Here is an 18,968-nt window from a genome sequence, read left to right as displayed (position 1 = left end):
GGCCTATAAAAGTTGGTAGGCACCTTTTCAATGCATTCATATTTTATAATGAAGTAGAGAAAACGAATTTGGTTTTGAAAAATAAGGTTTATTTGTAATAACTATCTTTAATAACTCTGTTTTTATTTTTACCCCAGGGAACGCACAAGCATGGACGGTGCTAGCTTTAACATTTACTGAAACGGTGTAGTCTTTGTACTAACGCAAAAGGCTCAGACTATTCTTCCCGCTCTAAACATCTCTTCTTTACGATACAGAGTTCTCGCTGTCTCAGAACTAAGACTCAGGAGCGCTCAGAGGAGTCTGGGATGAGCGGCCAGAGTCAGTCAGTAGGTTCCCCTCTTCTCAATTAGGTGACTGAAATAGGAAGGCTCGTTCTAAATATTAGAAGCCAAGTCTATATACTAGAAAAATAAAGAGAGGAAATGTAACAAACTGTTTCAAAATACATGCCTCAGGTGTGAAATAGCTCGTACTTTCGCGTGGTGGCAGCTTCCAGAAGAAATCTTCTTTGGGTTTTAATCTTCAGATTCGTACCTGGAAAGAGAAAATTTCCGTTAAGACCATAAATAATGTCATTATTCACCTGCAACGTTTACCTGCAAGCTCTCCAGCGACTCCCCCATTTTTCACTTAGAAGCACTACCGGGGTGGGAGTCAGAGTCAGGCACGGCGCTATGCGGGGGCTCCCGCAGCAGGGGGACAAAGGGCCAGCGAAGCATGAGGACACCTTTGGCCTCCAAGTCTCCGGATCTGGCATTTAGACCCATGACAGCTTAGGACACAAGAAACTCTGTAATCATGCGAAAGGTCAGGTGGACACGAAGTGCTGATAGGATTACGTGAGGACAAGGTGAACAAACCCCCTTCTCTACAGACGAACTGGATCTGGGATTGACTTCCTCGCTCTGCTCCCCTGGAGCCCTGACAAAGGTAAAACGGCAGCTGAGCTTCCAGACCAAACCGCGGAGGACAGAAATGAGCGCGAGTAGCAGAGCCCACGGGGCCGGGAGGACTGGGGCTGAGCTGTGACTACGTGGTGGGCCCGCTGCCAGAGGCTCCCCCCGTCCGCTGCGTTCTGGTAACGGGACATGGCCCTCCCGGGGCAGCATGCGGCTAGAGACCCGGTCCTCCGCGGAGCATGCGCCTCTAAGCCAGGCTGGCTACGGCGCCCATCTGCAGGGACCGCTCCTCTAGCCCCTGTCACTGAGGGAGGGCACCGGATGACCGGGCCATAGGCTCCGGAGGACACTCCTGAGGAGAAATGCCCACGGTGCCCTATAAGCTTGCTGGGTTTCCTTTCCACTGTCCTGCTTGAAGGACTCCATTGCCAAGGGCGGCTATCGTAGCCGAACCTACACTGAAGCCCTCGTGGGCGGTACGGACCAGGCCGGGCCCAAGCGCCTCTGCTCTCCTCAAACGCGGGCTTCTGGACTAAACGATGCAAGCACCCCCTGGCCTGACGTCTCGGACGTGAACTGAGATTTAATGAAGAACACACATCAGTCGGGCGGGGAGACCAATCCAAGAGCCGCCCGGGGTCAGCAAGGCTTACTTGGCCAGTCTTCTCCTCAGGTCTTTGATTTGGTCATTCTTCCTGGTGAGAATCTCTTTCATGTTTCGATAAGCTGCTGTTTGTTGGAATTTCTTCTCTAATTCCTGCGCAGCGAAAAATGTCAGTGCGTTACGACGAAAACAGTGAAGGAGAGAAGTCACACGTCTCATAAACATGTATATTTTTGCTCTAATTTTACTAATACTCCATTTATATTATTTTCTAATTTCTTTTTAAAATTTACTTCTATAAAATTAAGGCTATGCAAATTTTAAAAATACATTCCTTCACAGGAGAAGTCCATAACACAGCAACGTGGTCAGCATGGAGCTAAGTACAATGAGAAATCTGTTTGAAATGGTAAAGTAAAGAAAGAAAAAAAAAAAAAGAAACGGTAAACTAATTCTCAGGTGAAATAGGCAGGACCTCTCCCCCGAGTCCCAAAGTGGTATCGGTATTCTAGGAGGAGGATTCTTCGTTCATTTACGTTTTAGCTCCCGTTTGCTTAAGAGTCTAATCCCTACACTGAAGAACATGGTTCTCTACATAGTTCACAGACATGAAGAACAAGGGACAGAATCCTTTCAAGAGAAGTCCCCATCCCGGTGCCGGGCTGTGGGAGGAACGGGCAACGTGGGAGTGCAGGGCAGCTCACGCAAGCTCTCCGTGGAGGGGTCTTTGCCCAGTCCCTAGGAAGGAGTGGCGATTTTTTATTATCATAGATATCTTAGTGCCAAAGACAGAAGAGTCTCAATGCCCAGAAATGATGTATCTCTAACACATATTGGCCAATAGCCTGAGAAAAAAATAAGGTAAACCTGCAGCTGGCCTCCAATGTGTCCCTCAGTGACCCTTGTTCCTCACCTGGGTGGACACACACAGACAAATCTGACCTTTTCAGCCATGTTCAGCTGCTCCTGAACCCTGAGTAGGTCGTGCTTGGCTGTGGCCAGATTCTCCTCCAGGGACTTCTGGTTTTCTGTCTTGTCGTTAAGTGTCTTCTGAAACTCACTCTTCAAAGCAGCAACCGTGTTTTCCAAGTCACTCAAGTCTTGGGCTTTTATAAAATCCTGTGAAAGATACATGCACTGACGTAATTTCATGCTGACGTCCTACTGGGAACTGTTTCACAACAGTGATCCGGCATCGTGACACGAAAGCAAACGTGGTGCGTGTGTGCGTCGGCCTCCCCGGCCAGCCTGGGGACGCTCCCGCTCCTAGAGGGTCGCCGGTGTGCCCAGCTTGCCCTCAGCCCCTGCGCACGGTGTCCTGCACACAGCAGACACTCAGGGGTCACTGATCTCCAGATGTGTAAAATGCCATCTGTGAGTTGCTGAAATTCCACAGAGGGACAGGAGAGAGGTGAGATCCTAAGTCTGACAAGGTTGTGTGTCCCAGGGTAGGGATGGCAAACAGGTTTTGTTTTTGAAAAGTCAGGTTAAAAAAAAAATTCTGGTGAAGAATTTTGAACAATACAGGTAGAAAAATAATAAACTTAACAGAGTTTGTATCAAAAATTTAATAATAAATGTCTTAGTCATTATTTACATTGAAATATGAGAGCCTATCAATGCTGATTATATGGCTTGCTAAATTTCTAAGATTTTAAGGGTTTTTGTTTTGTATTAATGCAATACGTGTGTTTGCACACTCTGTCAGCATAATAAAAGCAGCTGGGTCTTGTTTTTGACTGGATACATTTGTAATAAAAAAGCTGTATTACTAAACAGGAAAATGGTCTATATAATTGCTAAGTATGGAGATAGAGCAGTACGACCAACCAAATTCCTCACTCATTTTTGAAACCTAGTCTTTTACAAAGATTTTACTTCACTGCAGCTGGTGAAAGCACGTGCACATTTTGCTTTTGCCAAAATCTGAAAAGTAAAATTGGAACAAAGTCCAAAATGGCTTTTAAAACAAATTCATCATCCCAACATGTTTGCAACTGTTTCACTTTTGAGAAATTAGAAAGCCCGTTCTGGAGTATGTAGCTCTGTGTTTTATAAATCTATGATCCTTTATATAGGACTGAAAATCGTATTTATTTTCCTTTTTTTTTTTTTTTAAGCCATCTAAGAATTATCCTCCTATTTTAAAAATATCTCCAGACGAAATGATGTAACGTCTGAGACGTGGTTCAAAAAAACATGACGGGAGGGAGGAGTAAATAGGGAACCAGACTGGCCGAGCCGTGGTGGGGGCTAAAGCCGGGTGAGGAGCACCAGGGGTGCGTTATCCTAGTCCCTCTACCTCTGTATGTGTCTGAATTTCTCCATAAAAAAGTGTAACAATAGGGGTGCCTGGGTGGCTCAGGTGGTTAAGCGTCTGCCTTTGGCTCAGGTCATGACCCCAGAGTCCTGGGATCGAGCCCCGCATCGGGCTCCCTGCTCAGCGGGGAGTCTGCTTCTTCTCCCTCTGCTGCTCCTCCCACTTGTGCTCCCTGGCTCTCTCTCTCTCTCTGTCAAATAAATAAATAAAATCTTTTAAAAAAAGAGTAACAATAGAAGTCTAGCGAAGTAAGTTTGGGGACCGTTTAACGGACATCGGCAGTGACAGCGCAACCACTGGAAAAGCCAGTGCTGCCCTGCAAATCCACTCACATGGCCTGGCTGGCAGGAAGTCTGTTCCAGCATCTGGCACTGCCGGGAAGGCCGCAGGAGATGGAACTGTGCACGTGAGAACCTCCCACAGCAGGAGCGGTACCCAGCACCAGCTCGGACACGCCTGGAGACCCCGCCCTGCATTTCGGCGCATCACGTGGGCACCACCGGACGTAGGAGGATGTGAAGACGCAGACCCGTAAACTCAATCCATGTTGTCACACTCACCGAAGGCCGACTTCACTAACAGTAAGTGCTGGGTCATAAAACCGAATACACTTCCAACGATCTAAAAAGTCTTCCTTTCTTCACTTCCTTTCCCCCCATTGTAATTGGAATGTCAAGGTAAAAGAGGGGAAGAACTTAAAAAAACATAAACTTCAGAATATCTTGTGTGCTACTGGGTTCTGGGGACGTGGGAAGCACGTGAGCTGTGCACCTGCCCCGGCGGTGCCCCTCCGCCCCCCGCTCTTCCTGGACAGGGTGGTCCTGACGCGGGACAACGGTGGCATCCCTCTCAGGGAGTGGCAGGGGTGGGCCATAATGAACAGGAACTAAGAGTTTTTCTTCTTCTTTTTTTTAAGTAGCTCCATGCCCTCGTGGAGCCCTCCACGGGGCCCAATGCAGGGCTCGAATTCATGACCCTGAGCTCAAGACCTGAGCGAGACCAAGAGTCAGACGCCCAGCCACCTGAGCCACCCAGGCGCCCCAACACTTCATATTAAATTTATACCTTTATTCTTTTTGAAACATGTGAAAAGATAGCTAAAACTTATTCATCTTTTTAAAAAATTGAAGTATAATTGACATGCAATGCCCTATCGTTTTCAGGTGACCATCACAGGGACTCAGGATTTCTGCGCCATACAAAGGGATCCCCGTGATAAGTGCAGTTACCCACTGTCGCAAAATTACTACAGTATTACTGCCTACATTCAAAACTTCTCTCACCTTCTGGTTTCCTTGGTCGAGCTGTAAATCCCGCAGGGCTCTTTCTAGCTTTGACTTCTCATCTAATGCGTGGGTTGCCTATAATCAGATTTAAACAAAACACACTCAGTACTCAGTCTGTAAGTAACCCTTTCAATGATTTTGTCAAAGTATTTCTCAGTTACCTGCATTTCAATGGTCTTCAGCCTTGACTTCAATTTCTCGTTCTCTTCTTGAAGTCTGGAAATTTCCTTTGTGAGTAAATTCAAGGTTTATTATTTTAGCTATAGTATTTTTAATACTTGAAAGCGTTTCACTTCAGAATTTAATTGCAAAATTAAATTTAAATTATAGAACAGCTCGAACACCTGCGTGCCTTGGTTGCTGGTGCGATCCTCGTCCCGCCCAGCCTACTGGCCTCCACACCTGTGAGTCACCCGTGGCTCTAGGCCTCTTTCCCGGTCTCTCAGGCTCCCTTCAGCCTCTGTCCCCAGCCCTCCCGTGCCACCTCTCATCTAGCTGATCCCGCCACTCTTGGGTCTTTCCCCGGCTGACACAGCACGCCGCCTGCACTTATCTAAAACACGGCCTCTATCAGTGCCATGCTCTGTGCCCAAGCCCGAGATGCTTCTGTCTTGAGTTGAGGCCACAGGCCTTTGCTCTAAGCAGCGCCATCACGAGAGTCAGCTGTGAGCCCAGTCCTCTTCCTCCCTGTGCTCCGACACACACATCAGCCCAATTGGAGAGCACAGCACTCCGTCCCAAATCACGCCAGCCTTCCTTGTACCTCTCACTGCTGCCCACCCCATTGCCCTGTCTGCCATGCCCCCTTTCTTCCTCTGACGAGTTCATCTGTCTTCATCCTTCAGCCCAGCTCAGGGACTGCCTTCCCCCAAAGCCTGTCCTCAAACCGCTCACAGCCATGTGGGACTACGTCTTCTCGGCCACCCTGGGCACACGGGTTAGCCTTCCCCTGCTTCCAGAATATTAATTCTCCCTTCTCAATGAGACTACAAGGTTTTTGAGGACAGAAGTCTACGTATTACACTGTTTTTTATCTAATGTCATCTAGCACAGTGTTGAGAATACAGGGGTCTTGAAAAATATTTGTATATTGGTAGCTAATTTTTATAAACTTCCTAATAAAAAATCCCATCATTGCTATCATAGATCATACACTTCTAATGTCCACCAAGAAACACTGTCCAAAATGCCACGCCCTTCATGTCACCATGAAAAGATGCAATGAAGAGCCGCTTCAGACTTTCTGGAAGGTGAGTGCCCTCTTCTGGCCCACAGGAACCATGAAGTAGAACGACTACGGTGGACTAATTACCCTCAGTGGACCAAAGCCCGAATCCAAAGCCTCCTACCTCGGTTTCTCCACCCCCCACTGTGCAGGCCACGAGAGGGCCGAGCTGGAGGGTCTGCCTTTCTCGCAGTGACGACATTACCTTGTTCAAGAGTTCCGTGGTTCCGCCCTCGTTAAGCGGAGCAAGTTTTGGCTTCATGGTATCTATGATAGGCTGACACGAGATAAAGAAACCAAACCAAAATCACCACAGAAGAAATCACATGTAGTCACTCAACACTTGCACATTCTAAGTGGAAATCACTGTAAAAACATATCCACGGGGATGCCAGCTCCACGGGGTGGGGATGTTTGTTGGTTTGGTTCTCTGCTACGCCCCAGTGACTAGGACAGTGCCTGGCCCACAGTGCCCCAAACAGATTAGAGATGCAAATGAACCCATCCTCCCCATATCCTTTTAAATAAATTCAGACAGAAGGGAAAGGATGGAAGGCAGGCAGGAGGGAAGGTGCTCGAAGCCAGAGCAGATACGGATGCCAGCCTCTAGGGACAAGAATTTTAACATGTGGGGGTTGAAACAGACGAGTCGGGGAACGCGGTCATGGTGTGGCTACACTGTGGGCCGGGGTAACTTGGCACAAATACTTCGGCAGTTCAGCAATACGTGTTAAAATCAGGTGAACCCATGCCCTCCGACCCAGAAATTTCTTAGCCAGAGATATGTTCCAAATGAGTAACTGGGAAATTGTTTTGTATGTGTACGTTCGTGGACTCAGCACCATTTTTCTCGCTCTCACGTCGGGGATTGTTGGCGGGGCACCTGCACGACTCCGTGTTAGCTGGTCACTGTAATAAGAATGATTAACAAGAGAGGCAGGTCACCAGTCACTGTGAGGACTGTCCCCACTTGACGGATGAGGAAAACAAGGCTTGGCTGTCACAAGCAACCCGCTCAAGGTCATGCAGCTGGAGACACAGGCCAGGATGGACGGCTGTGCCACACACTGTCTGAGTGAAGAGTTTACACAGCAGGGAGTGGGATGAACTGCAGGGATTGTGTGTGTGTGTGTGTGTGTGAGAGAGAGAGAGAGAGAAAGCACACAAGAGTGAGCGAGAGGAGACAGAAGCAGTTTTTCATAGTTCCTTCCAAAGTATTTCTCTTTTTTTGCCTGAAAATAAATGACCCAATTTTTGAAGTCTGCTCTTGAACTGAATGCTCTTCCTTGACGGTTTCCACTTTAACCTCTGAATGCTCTGGGCGACTGGGGGATTTTAAACACCGGCCAGTAAGGTAGGGATTTAGAATACCAAAAATTACCTTTTTATTCGAAGATGTAAATTCTGCTTTTTCAAATTCTGCAACTTGTTCTAATAATTCTCTTGAAGATAAAAACAAATATAAAAAAAAAATGTTCGTTTAGACTCACTCTGGACCACACAGACCGAAGGATAAAATCACCAGTACCCATCTACTACAACACGGCAGGGATGACAGAGCGCCAGGAAGGGGACGTCGCCATAGCCAGAATGATACTCGGTCTCTACTGGCCCGGAATCCAAAGCACATGGGCCAACTGGGAATATTCCAGGGTCCTGCACCTAAGAGATCACTTGGTAACCAGATGCTTTGCTGCTGCTCTCCCCAGACTTTCTCACACCCCCGTCTTAAGAAAAGAAGCGGCAAAGGCATCTGCTGACGTTTGAGAGCATGCCTGGGCCTCTCCTGTCCTGGCTGCAGGGACGCACGTCGAGTACCTGTTTTCAAGTTCGGAGATATCGGTCTGCAGCTTAAGGTACCACTTCTCAGCCTGGGAGAAAAGCTGCCGCAGAAGTAGCACGTTGGTGTGGGCCGTGTTGATGAGCTCAGACTCCACCTCGCTGTAGACCACAGCCTGCAACCCGCTCAGGACCTCGGAGACCTCGTCCACGGTGAAGCTCTCCTCCACCAGCCTGAGAGACAACCACAGGCCCAGCCATCGGGACGAGCAACCCAAACCATGGACGAAATACAACGAAACTAAGAAACCCACACTCACGTCATCTGAAGGGCTCAAGGGTTATAGCGACAAATCTCTCTGAGAACCGTCTTCTTTCTTAATAAAGCATACTAAAAATAATTTAAGCTCACTTTGTTTTTGTCGAAGCTCGGGTAATTTCTGAGGTCTCCTTAAATGATCACGCGGTGCACGCGCATGTCCTCTAACACAGCTGCGTGCTCACAGTCCCCCAGACGTTTACTTCCGTCCTCAGTTTTGCAGTTTAAAATTTTTTTTCCTTTAATCTCCACTAAAAGGAGTCTTATCACATTTAGTAGTTTCCAAAGTCACCTGGAAGGTGCTATTTCTCCTTTCTATGATTTGTTTAGCATTTCAATAATTGCAGGAACTATTCACACGAGAGTCAATGACTATAAGAACATCAATGGTCATTCTATGTTGCTTCTCTTAGCGTGGAGCCCCAAAGGAAAAAGAAACTGACTTATCTTAGTTAAAGCTCCTCTGAGAAAGACAAGTACTGTATGATTTCACTCATATATGTAATTTAAGAAACAAAACAGAGGACCACAGGGGAAGAGAGGAAAAAATAAAATAAGATGAAACCAGAGAGGGAGACAAACCATAAGAGACTCTTAGCCGTAGGAAACAAACTGAGGGTTGCTGGAGGGGAGGGGGTGGGGGATGGGGTCACTGGGTGACGGGCATTAAGGAGGGCACGTGATGTAATGAGCACTGGGCGTCATATGCAACTGATGAATCACTGACCTCTGCCTCTGAAACTAACACTACAGTATGTTAATTAATTGAATTAAAAAAAAGAGAGCTCCTTGGAGCACTGAGCACTCATCGTCATCATCAATAGCATTAAACCCGCTCTCCCACAGAGGATGTTTGGGTCGGGAGGGAACTTCAGGGCCATCTTCTTCAATCTCCTCACTTTACAGATGGGAATGCGGGCTCAGAGGGTGGCAGTGGGGCGCCCCTGGTCCCGCAAGGGGTGACTCAGCCCCACAATCATTTCCAGCAATCTCAGCAACATGCCCAATGGCTGAACCCCAAGAAAGCAACACACACGGCTCCTACTTTCAAAGGCAGTTTGACAGGAAGATGGCCTCTCCCCTCCCCTCCCTTCCCCACCCCATCCTGCCCTGCCCTGCCTGACCCCAGCCTCAGCCGTTCAGGGGATGAGGAGCAAGGCCCCCAGCCCCAGTTTCTCTTCTTCCTCACTTCCCAAAGGACATGACGGAGAGGGGCAACAAAGTCTTATCAGGGGTGTACCCAAGCGAATAGTATTTGATTTACCATTCTTCAGTGTTTCATTTAGCCAGATTTTAACCAGTCGAAAAAAACCTAAAACTTTAACTATTTTTTATGAAAGTCCTTATTCAATATATTAACAATCTTCCTGTATTCCTTAAGAGAACATACCAAATCTGCTTAAATTTTTTTTTTTTTTTTTGGCAACCCAAGTTCATGACTATGAACAATTAAAGTACTCGATGTAGAGAGTGACTTCTGAAGTACCTTCTCTGGCTCATAGTTGGGCCAGTGAACCTGTTGCTTTCATCAGCTGGGGGTTAGGAAACCAGCTGACCAGATTACATTAGTGAGTTGGACAGATAACGGTCTACAGCTGACGGTGTCGACTACCCAGTGCCGTGCATGGCTTTACGACACTCGGCGCTCACGTGGCGGCCGTGTGCATTTCCACCTCCTCTGACATTTAACTGTGCCAATTCTGACCCCCAAGTAATCTGATGTCTCTTTATTACTTAGTCCTTTTCCCTAAGGACGAAGGTGGTTCCCCTGTTTTTCTCCAGATCAAACATGCATTTTCTGTGGACTTCATGATATGCCATGACTGGTTCAAGCAAACGAGTTATCATTTACTAAAAATTTGTTAGTTACGGTTTTTCATGGTTTTCTGCTGTTTTTTTCCCCTCCTAATTCTTTCAATATGAACGGCGTAGGGGTTTCCTCGTTAACTGTCATGCCTTATGGCTCTAATCCTTTAACTAATAACTCAGGTAATTAAAGTTCTGGGATCTCTAATGCAGCAAGCCAAACATTAACCTACAGGCACGTCACTACTTCCTGCCGGCTCTTCTGAAACTTTGCAATCTCACAGTTATCATATATGTATGTTTGGTAATAGATCACTCCCACCACAGTCCGATCTCTTGAATCTCCCATATCCGCAAGGCGTGGTGTCGCCACTCTCAGGGAGTAACCGACCACGATAATCCCAGCAACCGTTCGTATGGCCTCTGTTACAGCATCCCCACCACGGCTCCCAGAAAGGATCCATGTTTCCCTCTGGGTTTCCTCAAAGTCCTTTGATACCTGCTCTCCTTGAGGTCTTGGAAGCAGGAATCGACAGTTTTGAGTCTCAGGCCTCTTTTTGAACGAGCAAAACGCATGTAATTGATCACTTCATTTTGATGGTGCTCGTTTAGGCCCAACTCTGCCTGAAAGAGAGAGAAGTAATCGTCAGTTGTGAAGATGTGACGAAGGAACCAACAACGAAAGTATACAAGATATCCAGGGGTAGCGACTGCTGGATGTCCACCAAATTCTCCCTTCTTGCCCGGTAAGTGGCTGCCCGACTACATGAGACTTCCCAGCCCTTCCTGCAGCCAGGTGTGCCCACATGACTACTGCTCAGGAATGGATGTGAGCAGAAGAGACGTGGGCCATCTCCAAAGCCTGAGCCCTATGACGTAGGCCTATCTTTTTCAACCCTATTTCTCCAGAGGGGTCGAGCAGACAGCAGGATGAAAGGAGCCTGTATCCCTACCTGATTTTATGGAGCAGAGCTGACCTACAGACCTCGGAGGAGCAGCGAGATGGCTGTTAAGTGAGCACAATACACTTCTGTATTCTTTAAGCCGCTGGCTGTTTTTGTTTGGGTATCTGCTGCACCAACTTAACCTGACCCTAGCTAATACAGCTTTAAAAAATGTATTTGGTTTTGAAATAGTCATTAATTGGGTCTTTATTTTAAACCAAATGAGAGCTTGACGACTATGAGCTAGAGATCAATGAAGTTCTTTTTCATTTTGCAGCTATGCTGAAAAGAAAAGGATGCCATACAATTGAACAATGCAGGGACTAAATGAGTCAGGAACGATCTTTAAGAATAATGATCTATCATATATCATAGCCTTCCTATGGGAGACTAAGGTCTAACTTCCAAGCCTCATTTTCAGGCTTGTCACTATCGACACACAGGGTTGGGATGCCTCCAACACCAAGGGCCAACAAGCAGGCACAATCTCCTTCAGCTCCCAAGTCGCTTGCAGTGGCTTTTCTGCATCCACACACCTCCTCTCTGCAGTCTCCATTTCTTTAGGACGTATGTCTCTAAAGGCCAGGACCTTGCCCACCCAATTCCCTGAGGTACTCCCGTCCCCGGTACTAAGCACAGTGCCTCGCAAGCAACAGACACGTGCCGACAAATGAACTTAAACGTGTTCCTCCTTTTGAAGGTCACTTCTTCATCAGGCCTTAACTGGTTCTCTTTCAAACTCCTGGAGGACTTGAATAACCAATTATTCTCCCCTCTCAGCATTCTACAGGTTGCTTCTTCTTTCAGACTATAGGGAAGACTATATATATAAACTCCATTCGTGCCTTAAAAAAAAAAAAAACCCTAAAACCTCAAACCTGAGAATTCCTCTAGCTACCCTTGCATTTCTCCACGCCCCTTCTACCCTTGCTATCCGCATGCTATCCCCTAGTCCTTAAATACATACGTTGCTCAAATTGCTTTTGTAAAGCTCACCAGCAACTTATTTTCTTTTCATGATCACCTGGGAGCTTTTATTTATTTTTAAATTTTTTAAAAAAATTTGAGTACAGCTGACCCCACAATGTTACATTCATTTCGTTGCTGACGTATTTCAGTGGCCCATTTCAATGGTCACCCAACTCTGGTTTCAGTCCTTTTTCTGAACACTGTGCACTGTTCTAAGTAGGGCTGCTATTTAACCTAACATTCTGTATCCGCCGTTAAGATGAATGTATATGTTTTAGCATACGGGACAACTGGCCTCTTCTGAACAGGTCAGAACAAAAGAAGGATCACCCAAGTTTCTTGGGCTGTAAAGTGGACGGTGTGGACTCAAAGTCGCTCTCACATCCGAAAGCCGGATTCCATCACGTTCTCCCTCCTCAAGTCGTTGTAATACATAACTCTTCATGCTGCCAAAGGCTGTGTGTGTGCGTGTGTGTGTGTGTGTGTGTGCGTAAAACTTGGGGAGTTTTAGGAACAGAGTGAGAATCCTGCCCTGAGCCTTCTGCAGGCGGCCGTTCCTCTAGCTCCCTCCACCCGCCACCTTTGAGGTGTGACTTGGGCCGGCCGACCCAGGCGGGAGCGAAGAATGTCGCGACGGGGCGGAGAAAGGCTGCTAGTACGCCGGAGGGGCTTTGGCCAACGTTAACTGAATTTTGGGGGCCGGCCGGGAGGCCCAGGAGCGGGTTCAGCCCGGCTGCAGCCCCGCCCTCCCTCAGCCCCGGCTCGGTGTCTCCTCCGCGCGCTGCGGCGCCCGGCCGGCTACTCACCATGGCGGCGGCGGGAGTCGCAGCCCCGAGGAGCGGGAGAGGCCAGGCGGAGGCCCGCCAAACCCGCGGTGGCCGAGGGTGGTTGGGCCGCAGAAGATGCGGAGGGAGGGCAACTTGTTTAGAAGCCTCCGGTTGCTAATGGGAACGGAGGCACGTGACACGAAGTGATGCACTTTTATTGGTCTTCAAGATCACACGACAGGAAGTGCAGTGTGACCGGCCGACCGCCGCATGCGCACTGGCTTCCAGAGCCGGAAGTCCCTCCTACCCGCGCCACGCTAACTTTGTGAGCCGGCCTCCGTTGCCAATGGTAACGGGAGGGAAGAGGTCGCAAGGACCCCCCAAGTTCAGGGACGCTGTGGAGCTTTGAAGTCTGGGTTGCCCGGAAGGGCTGTCCCTCCCTTCCCGGGCTTGGTGACGACGCCGGCTCTGGCTTGGAGGGCTGAATCCCTGACTTTTCAGTGGTCTCGGGGCCTGGGTGTGGGCGGCCAGGGACTGATTTCTCTTCTCTGCAGGGGTGCCTACTTCGCTAGGATAGGCCTGCAGCTCCGGCGCTGCCAGGTGACAGGATAGAGCTTTGAATGGCTCTCTCCTCATCCCGCTTTTTTTTTTTTTTCTCTTAGAGTCCTGCTTTATCCTTAAAAATTAAACTCAAAACGAGTTGGTGAAAGAGCAGTGAATTTCAAGCTATTATGCCTAGGATCACCAGGGAAGCTTGATTCCCGGGCCTCACCCCTCCAGAAATTCTGAATCAGGAAGTCTATCTTGGGTGCTTGGAACCTGCAGTTTTTAATCACACACCAGGAGGGATCGGGGACCACTCCTCAAGAAACACTGTCCTAAATCCTCAGGGAAATGCAAATCAAACCACAATGAGGTAACACCTTACACCTGTCAGAATGGCTAGACTCAGAAATAAGAAGTGTTGGGTAGGATGTGGAGAAAGAAAACCCTTGTGCACCATTGGTGAGAACGTAAATTGGTACAACCACAGTGAAAAACAGTATGGAGGTTACTCAAAAGTTAAAAACAGGACTATGTGAGCCATTAATTCCACCACTGGGTACTTACCCAGAGTAATTGAGAAAGACGGATGTACTTCTTTGTATACTGCAGCATTATTTACAACAGTCAGGATATGGAAGCAACCCAAGTGTCCACCAATACATGAATGGATAAAGAAATGTGGTGTATGTACACACACACACACACAATATGGAATATTCTACAACCATAAAAATGATAAGATTTTTGCTACTTGGGACAACATGGATGGACTTAGAGGGCATTATGTATGCTGAGTGAAATAAGCCACAAGAGAAAGACAAATATTGCATGGTATTACTCATACGTGGAATTTTTTTTTTAAAAGTCCTACTCATAGAAACAGAATAGAAAAACGATTGCCAGGGGCTTGGAGGTGGGGGAAATAAGATGCTGGCAAGAAGGTACAAACTTTCATTTATAAAATGAGTAAGTTCTGAGGATCTCCTGTATAACATGATTGTAGCTGATAACCCTGCATTGGATAATTAAAATTCGTTGGGAGTAGAGTTTAAGTGTTCTCATCAAAAAAAGAAAAGAAAGAAAAAAGAAATGAAAAAAGAAATATGTCAGGTGATGAGGGGATGGCTGTGTCAACTCAAAGAGGGGAATCCTTTTACAATGTATATGTATATCCATTTATCACGTTGCACATGTTAGAATTTTGTCAATTTTATGTCAAAAAAGGCAGAAAGAAAGAAAAGAAGAGAAGAAAAAGAGGCTGTTCTAGAAGAGACAAAAGTGCAGGATGAAACAGATTATTGCAAGTACCAGGGGCTTGGGGCTGAGTGAGCGGAAGCCACTGAGTGGGCACATCAGTCGGTTCAGAAGACAGAAGCATGAGCCAGGCACACTGAGGAGGGACTGAATTAGCTAAAAAGTGAGCTTGACATGATAGACACTGAAATAAGAAGGAGCACAGAGTGGGGAGCTTCCTGAGAATCTGGGAGACTTAAAACTCAGGAGAGGCTATTTGGCATGAGTTAGTCCTCACTCAGGAATAGATAAGCCAACCTCAGGTCACGCTTTTGGGATATGCTAGGCATACTCCAGTGCAATAGTTAATCCTCACGATCTCTGGCTCTTTCTTACCACAGTGGACATTCCTGAGTTCACATGGAGGGAAGGTCACTTTACTGGGCGCCGTGGACCCAAGATAAAGGATGAGTTTCATAACCACTCTTGTGACATTTAAGTGAAGTTGTTTAATCAGTTTGAGTATCGGAGGAAACCTAAGTGTGTTTTCCCGCAGGCAAACCTGTCTGTGCTTACCAAGTGTTATTAAGGCCGGAGGACAAAAACGAGTGGGTAGATAATGCAAATATGTCATTCGTGAGTATGGTTGTGACTTGGGGATTTTTCAAGTCGCTCTGCAAAGCTACATCAGGTAGTTGCTTTAATTTAAAATTCCATTTTAATCTGAAATCTTCTGAACGAAGGGGGTTATAATAATCATCTACCCAGCTGGGTTGATTGTTGTTACATCAGCTGTCTAAATAGTGTCAGCAAATATGAACACGTATTTTCGGCCTTCAGCTGATGAATCTGGCTCACGGAGAGGCTGAACTTCTGCTTTGGGTTGTCTAATTACCAAGGCAAACAGTACGAGCTGCGGGGGGGAACAACTCCACCTGACCTTCATAGCAAGCTGCTTCGTCTCACACTTTAAAAAAAAAATGGCTGTGACCATTTTAAAAGTAAGTGTGTGTGTGTGTGTGTGTGTGTGTGTGTGTGTGTAAACTTGGAAGGAGTAAATGGGAGGCATGCAAAAGAAGGCCATTGTATACTTTTTAGCATAGTTCAACATAAATAAAACGAGGCCAATGCTGGTTTTTCAGATGATTAGGAAATGAGACTCTTGCGAATTCATAGGGCCTAACACGGGCACCACAATCCAGGCTGTTTGCAACCCACACTAGGCAAAAGGAATGGGAAAGGCATTATGCTCTTTTTAGTGGTGTTGACAGATTCACTCAATCTGCCACTATTTACAGAGCACCCCCCCCCCTTGTGTGCAAGTTTCTGTGGCTGTGATAGAATCTAAGAAGAGATATGGGGGATTCAGGAGGCCCCAGCTTTCCCTCCTTTATAGATCTTTGGTTAAGGTTGGGATGGAGGGGCGGCATATAACAAAGAAAGGGATTTAGTTTAAAAAAAATGGGACAGGTGGTACAGAAAGGCAAACTCTTGAAGGCGATGTGGGGAAGAGGAAAGTCGAAGAAACACTGAGCTAGTGGGGAATGGTGCGGGGAAAATCATTGTGGGGGATTCTCTTGAGTCTTTGGAGTACGGCGTCTGGTATGTAATGCCCCCAAGGGTCCTCTCCCATGTCCCCAGCCCTACCCGGTTACAACCGCAAAAGTAGCCAAGACTTTAAAGAAGGGCAGAAGCCCGGATTGAAAGAGTCTTTATAGGATTTATGGAGCTGAGTGGGTCTCTGGTGGGCAAGAGATTACTTTTGGTTCTTCCATTGTTTACTCCTTCAGTCGCTTGGTTTCTGAATGCTGCAGTGACCCGCAGAGTCCTGGCGGGTGCTGACAACCTCGCTCAGTGAAATCACTATCACATGCATTAAAAGAGGTCAGGCAAGGAAGTGGTTCACCATAAAATACTACAACTCCCTTTAAGATTATGTAGATGACAGCAATTTCTTGGGCCAAATGATAGATCTGTTTCAGTGATTATCTCCCTATATTAAAACACCCCAAAGGAAACAAACACCGACCCACCGAAAAGTGAAGTCTAAAAACGTTAGGAATCGGCGGTGGGCAATGCCTTCTTGTGAAGTCCGAGAAAAATCGTGTAAGTATAGGGATGTGCCCCAAATCCTTATTCCACACTCTCCCATGTACAGAGCTGTTTGTGTTAGGTCTACGAGCTCAGGCTTGTCTCCAGCGATCGTTCCTGGAAACCCCGGGGAATACACAATGGGGAAGGGAGCGGTGAGCAAGACGGGGTTTGTCCCTTTCAAGTACAGGTGGGGAGGAAACGTGGGGTAGGGGCAGCTTTATAAAATCATCCACAAACAGACCTCTGGGGAGGGGGTGACTTTGAACATCTAACACATATAGACGCGATACCTTTATGATTAGATTGGCGATAAGAGGTTCCCCAATTGGGGCGCCTCGGTGGTGCAGTGGTTGGGCGTCTGCCTTCGGCTCAGGGCGTGATCCTGGCGTTATAGGATCGAGCCCCACATCAGGCTCCTCCGCTAGGAGCCTGCTTCTTCCTCTCCCACTCCCCCTGCTTGTGTTCCCTCTCTCGCTGGCTGTCTCTATCTCTGTCGAATAAATAAATAAAATCTTTAAAAAAAAAAAAAGAGGTTCCCCAATTGTTCTTATCTTGACAAAATCTGGTCTTGTTTTAAAAAAAAAAGTGAGATGTGAGCCTAAACGCAAAGACACCAACTTCAGTATCTCCCTGTAGAGGACAGAAACAAGTTTGCATTTTAAGAAAGTCAAAGTGTGAATTTCTGTATTTGATTCTGTGTGAGAGAAACTGTGAAAATCAGGGAGTTAGTTGCATTTTTTTTTTTAAACTAGGATCTCTGCTTGTATCCACGTAAGAAAGTTCTGTCTGTGTGTTGAGAGGTTGTCCAGATGCTCAACGTGCCTTGTAAAGACTTAGCATTTATAATATCGTGAAGCTTTGCTTCTCTAAAATGGGTCTATATATTTAAGCCATCTGTGACGTGAGTCATTGCAGCTGTCATTTGTTGCATACTGGCTGTGCGTCCGTTACAAACGCTTCCTGTTTAAAATGCAATCTTTCATTGACTCCTCAAAATACCCCCATGAGAATAATACCATGATTACTCTCATTCTTGAAGGGACAAAATAGAGGCTTAGGGAGTGTAGGTAACTTTTGCAAAGTCGTGGGGCTGGTTGATGGAGGGGCTGGCACATGGATGAATGTGTGGAGGCCAGCAGCCAGGAGCATGGTCCTCCAGCCCCTCCAGAACGGACCGTCTCAATCGTCTCGCTGCCACACGGCCCGGCAGCAGGACCAAAGCCAGGTACCAGGGCACCTTCACCTGGAAACCCCACGAGGACTGTCCCTTCCTTTCATCTATTTTCTGATTCCTAAACCCCTTGATCCCCATTCAGTCATTTCAGGGTCCCTAAAGTGCTCGTCAGCTATCTTAATCAACTCTTACCCTCCCCCGCTTCCTCTCTGCCCTGCAGAGTACACATGCCTTTATGTGATGCCCTAAGAGCCTCAGATTTTTCCTTGAACACTCCTCATCCAAGACAGAGCTTCCTCCTTCCCCCCCACTCCCCTTAACTCACACACCCATGGTAGGACAGGCAGTCTGTGCCTCCTTCACAGTCACCTACTGACCCTTGACTAAGCTTTTGTCTGCTTTTGTCTCCAGGGACCCCACTGCCCCCTGTCTCCCATCAACCACCTCCCACCAACCTCTGGATCATTCCTTCATTCATGCACACTCCTTGAGGCCCGTGACCTCTGGCTCCAGCCTGTCTTGGCGTCCGTGGCCCTGCTTTGCCCTGGCTCTGCGAGCTGCTGGCTGGTGGCCTTTGGCTCCATGTGGCCTTCACACGTGCTCTACTTCTCACACCTCCTCGGAGCCAGCAGCTGCCCTGAGAGCTGTCCCTCTGTGATCATCACCAGCCATCTGGGCACCGCTCCAGTCCTGCCACTGTCCCCCAGCCTCGCCTCGGACCTGAGGGTGCCCCACCTGTGATCTTTTCACCCTTCGGCTTTCTTCTGCTCTCATTCCTTGTCCTTGACTCGTTTCTCTCAGTCCCAGCTCTGAAGCTCCGTGTCATCACTTGAGCAAGAGAAGTGTCTATTTCTCACCAGTTGACTCACTGGTAACACCAACCTGAGTGATTCCAACGTGAAATTCATCTAGTCACATAGTGACTCCCCGCGACACCCCCCCCCCCCGCCGTGTCCTCTGGGCAAGACAGCTGCTTAGACATTTTGGGTCACCTCCCATC

The 18,968-nt window shown here is 47.4% G+C and overlaps 1 protein-coding gene across 1 annotated transcript; it reads right to left on the bottom strand.

Annotated features, from left to right (window-relative positions):
• Nucleotides 1–67: 67 nt before the first annotated feature.
• Nucleotides 68–13,111, bottom strand: LZTFL1 (leucine zipper transcription factor like 1). Its single transcript, XM_045778698.2, has 10 exons — nucleotides 12,961–13,111; nucleotides 10,741–10,865; nucleotides 8,156–8,350; nucleotides 7,719–7,779; nucleotides 6,543–6,614; nucleotides 5,274–5,339; nucleotides 5,110–5,187; nucleotides 2,449–2,625; nucleotides 1,556–1,659; nucleotides 68–537 (listed from the first exon to the last, which is right to left on the bottom strand). The coding sequence occupies exons 1-10, from the start codon at nucleotides 12,961–12,963 to the stop codon at nucleotides 519–521; spliced, it is 900 nt and encodes a 299-aa protein (XP_045634654.1). The 5' UTR covers nucleotides 12,964–13,111; the 3' UTR covers nucleotides 68–518.
• Nucleotides 13,112–18,968: the final 5,857 nt, after the last annotated feature.

This window comes from Ursus americanus, chromosome 14 (genome assembly GCF_024610735.1).
Source record: "Ursus americanus isolate L20-20 chromosome 14, mUrsAme1.1.p, whole genome shotgun sequence".
NCBI lineage: Eukaryota > Metazoa > Chordata > Mammalia > Carnivora > Ursidae > Ursus > Ursus americanus.
This window is presented reverse-complemented; position numbering and strand designations above follow the sequence as displayed.